This window comes from Sodiomyces alkalinus, assembly GCF_003711515.1.
Source record: "Sodiomyces alkalinus F11 unplaced genomic scaffold SODALscaffold_10, whole genome shotgun sequence".
NCBI lineage: Eukaryota > Fungi > Ascomycota > Sordariomycetes > Glomerellales > Plectosphaerellaceae > Sodiomyces > Sodiomyces alkalinus.
In genome coordinates, this window is record NW_021167088.1 from 189,628 (window position 1) to 192,376 (window position 2,749).

The 2,749-nt window shown below is 23.6% G+C and overlaps 1 protein-coding gene, 2 non-coding genes and 4 pseudogenes across 7 annotated transcripts; all 7 read left to right on the plus strand.

Moving 5' to 3' along the window:
- Positions 1 to 5: 5 nt before the first annotated feature.
- Positions 6 to 783, plus strand: SODALDRAFT_393447 (hypothetical protein; the record flags this gene model as incomplete). The annotated part of the gene is made up of 1 exon (XM_028615267.1): positions 6 to 783. A coding segment is annotated over one exon (582 nt), but the record flags the coding sequence as incomplete, so codon positions are not given.
- A 635-nt stretch (positions 784 to 1,418) lies between these two features.
- On the plus strand, positions 1,419 to 1,489 carry SODALDRAFT_t166 (annotated as a pseudogene). Its single transcript has one exon. The product of its transcript is annotated as a tRNA-OTHER (tRNA).
- A 5-nt stretch (positions 1,490 to 1,494) lies between these two features.
- SODALDRAFT_t167 lies at positions 1,495 to 1,567 on the plus strand. Its single transcript has one exon. It is a non-coding gene; the product is annotated as a tRNA-Lys (tRNA).
- Positions 1,568 to 1,732: 165 nt separating this feature from the next.
- Positions 1,733 to 1,815, plus strand: SODALDRAFT_t168 (annotated as a pseudogene). The gene has a single exon. The product of its transcript is annotated as a tRNA-OTHER (tRNA).
- Positions 1,816 to 1,820: 5 nt separating this feature from the next.
- Positions 1,821 to 1,893, plus strand: SODALDRAFT_t169 (annotated as a pseudogene). Its single transcript has one exon. The product of its transcript is annotated as a tRNA-OTHER (tRNA).
- Positions 1,894 to 1,910: 17 nt separating this feature from the next.
- On the plus strand, positions 1,911 to 1,983 carry SODALDRAFT_t170. Its single transcript has one exon. It is a non-coding gene; the product is annotated as a tRNA-Phe (tRNA).
- An 89-nt stretch (positions 1,984 to 2,072) lies between these two features.
- On the plus strand, positions 2,073 to 2,145 carry SODALDRAFT_t171 (annotated as a pseudogene). The gene has a single exon. The product of its transcript is annotated as a tRNA-OTHER (tRNA).
- Positions 2,146 to 2,749: the final 604 nt, after the last annotated feature.

The following is a 2,749-nucleotide window of genomic DNA, read 5'->3' on the forward strand; positions in this document are numbered from 1 at the left end:
AATTATTAAGAAAATATCAATATAATTATTACCTTAATGAATTTAAATTTGATAATACTAAATTTTTACCTAAGTTAAACAATATATTATCTAAATTATATAATAAAAGTATAGAATTTAATATAATAAACTTAAAATCTATTACTCTAAATACCGATATACTTACTGAAGTTTTAGCTTTAAAAATAAGAAAAAGAAGATCAAATATTTTAGGTGTTCTAAATAGTGCATTAAAAAGAGCTATATTACCAAAAGTAAATAGAATAGTAGAAAAAGGTAGTATACTAAAAACCAAAAATCCTTTATTAATAGAAAATAAATACAAAAATTTGAGTTTAATATCTATAATAAATAAAGGTAATTCTAATACTTTAGAAAAGGTATTAAAAAAAACAACTGATTATACAGCAAAATCTCTTATATTAAAAAATAGATTAGATAGTATATTAAATAAAGATTATACTAATATATCAAATATAATTTTTAATTCTATTAAATATAAAAATATACGAGGTCTAAGATTAGAAGTTAAAGATAGATTAACTAAACGTTATAGAGCTGATCGTGCTATATTCAAATTAAATTGAAAAGGTGGATTAAAAAATATAGACTCCTCTTATAAAGGGTTATCTATAGTAACTTATAGAGGTTATTATAAACCTAATATAAGTTATTCAGTATCTAATTCAAAACGTCGTATTAGAGTATTTACAGTAAAAGGTTAAGTAAGTGGAAAATAAAAATATTATTTTATAGTATAGTATAAATAAAAATAAAGATATAATCTGGACCATTTTATAAAAAATAGAAATAAATATTATAATAATATATAGAACAGGCTAATTTGCGTAAGAGTATATAAAATGAGTACGCGGTTTAGCACCTCGATATCGGCTTAACTTATCCTTATAGATGCAGAAACTATATAGGGTACGATTATTCGTCGATTAAAAAGTTACACGAGCTGGGTTAAATACGTCGTGAGACAGTATGGTTTCTATCTTCTAGAGGGAGTTGGAATAGAATAAGGATTAACCTTTGTACGAAAGGAATAGGAAAAACTTAACTCTAAAAAGTTAAGTATTATTAATTATTAATCTATGGTTTACCTGTTATTTATATACCTAATATTAAAAATTTATAAATTTTTATAAAGGGATATTACTCTTACTTAGGTAAGTAAATAGTATAAGTATAGCAGGAAAGCTAAGTTAGTTAAAGATAAGTGCTAAAAGTATATAGGCACGAAGCTTACCTTAATATATTTCTAAATTGTAATCGTAATATAATATTACGGTATATATTAAAAATATAATGTTTGCGATAGGCTTTATTTATAAAGGTCGAGAGATCCTTAGATAATAAGTACTAATTTTAAAAATAACTATTTATTAATATGTCTTACATTTTTTTTAATAGCCTGGTTAGCATAAAAGTAATGTAATTGTTTTATAATTAATAGAAGCAAGTACGATACTTATACTAGGCTTTTTAGAATTAGTAGTTAAGTGGTTAAGATATAGCTCTTTTAATGCTATATACGCGGGTTTAAACCCCGCCTAGTCTGATTTAAATTTATTATAGGTTAATATAATAGTAATATACTTAGCTTATAACTAAGATTTAAAGGTGTAAATCCTGTATCCGTATATAGAGGCTATAGCTTAATTAGTAAAGTATACTGCTTATAATAGTAATTATAAGTATTTAACTCACTTTAGCCTTAAATATAATCCGAGTGCTGGAATAGGTAAACAGGGTATTCTTAAATAATACTGATGAAATTTCGTAAACGTTCAAGTCGTTTTTCGGATATATTAGGGGGATTAGTATAATTTAGTAATACGATAACGTTATATACTATAATCCTGGGTTCGAATCCTAGATCCTCTATTTTTTAATAATTTTTAGCTTATGAAGCTTAATTGGTTAAGCAAAATATTAAAGCTATTTAGGTTATAAGTTCGAGTCTTACCGCGAGTATAAAGTGATGATGGAAATGGTAGATAAGAATAGTTTAGGCCTGTTTGATTAAAAAGAATTATATCCGTTTAAGTCGGATTCACTTTAATTATGTTATAGACTAATAGGTAAGTTATAAATTTTTAATATTTACCGATAAGTGTTCGAATCACTTTAATATAAGGTGGATATAGTTTAATTGGTAGATCGACTATTTATAGTGTAGTGTGTTCCCTATTCGAATCAGGGTATTCACCCTATAAACCCGGATAGTTTAAGTAGTTAAAACTTTAATTTCATGCGTTAAAAATAAGAATTCGAATTTCTCTCCTGTTTTAAAATAATAGTATTTTCAATATTATTTATATTACTTTCTAATGCCGTCACTTTAAGACGAGACGTATCAATACTTTTCAATAGAGTAGCTATTATAGCTTTAATTTATTATATTTTATAAGATATATTAAGTTTATCTATTATAAGTAAAGGTATAGGGTTATATAGAGGTCTACTTTATATAACTAATATTATATAAATATTTCATATATTTTTTTTATTAGTATATTAATTTTACAATTAACAAGTTTTCACCTAAGAAAAGTTTGAATACCTGAATATTCATCTTTAATTGATTTAGTAAATTCTAAATTAGTTTACTATAGAACTTTAATAATTAATAAAATAGGAGAACATTTAAAAATTATAGAATATCCTTTAATCTTATTATTTATTAACTTAGGTGCAGTTTTTTTAATATTAACTAATGATTTAATATCTATATTTCTTT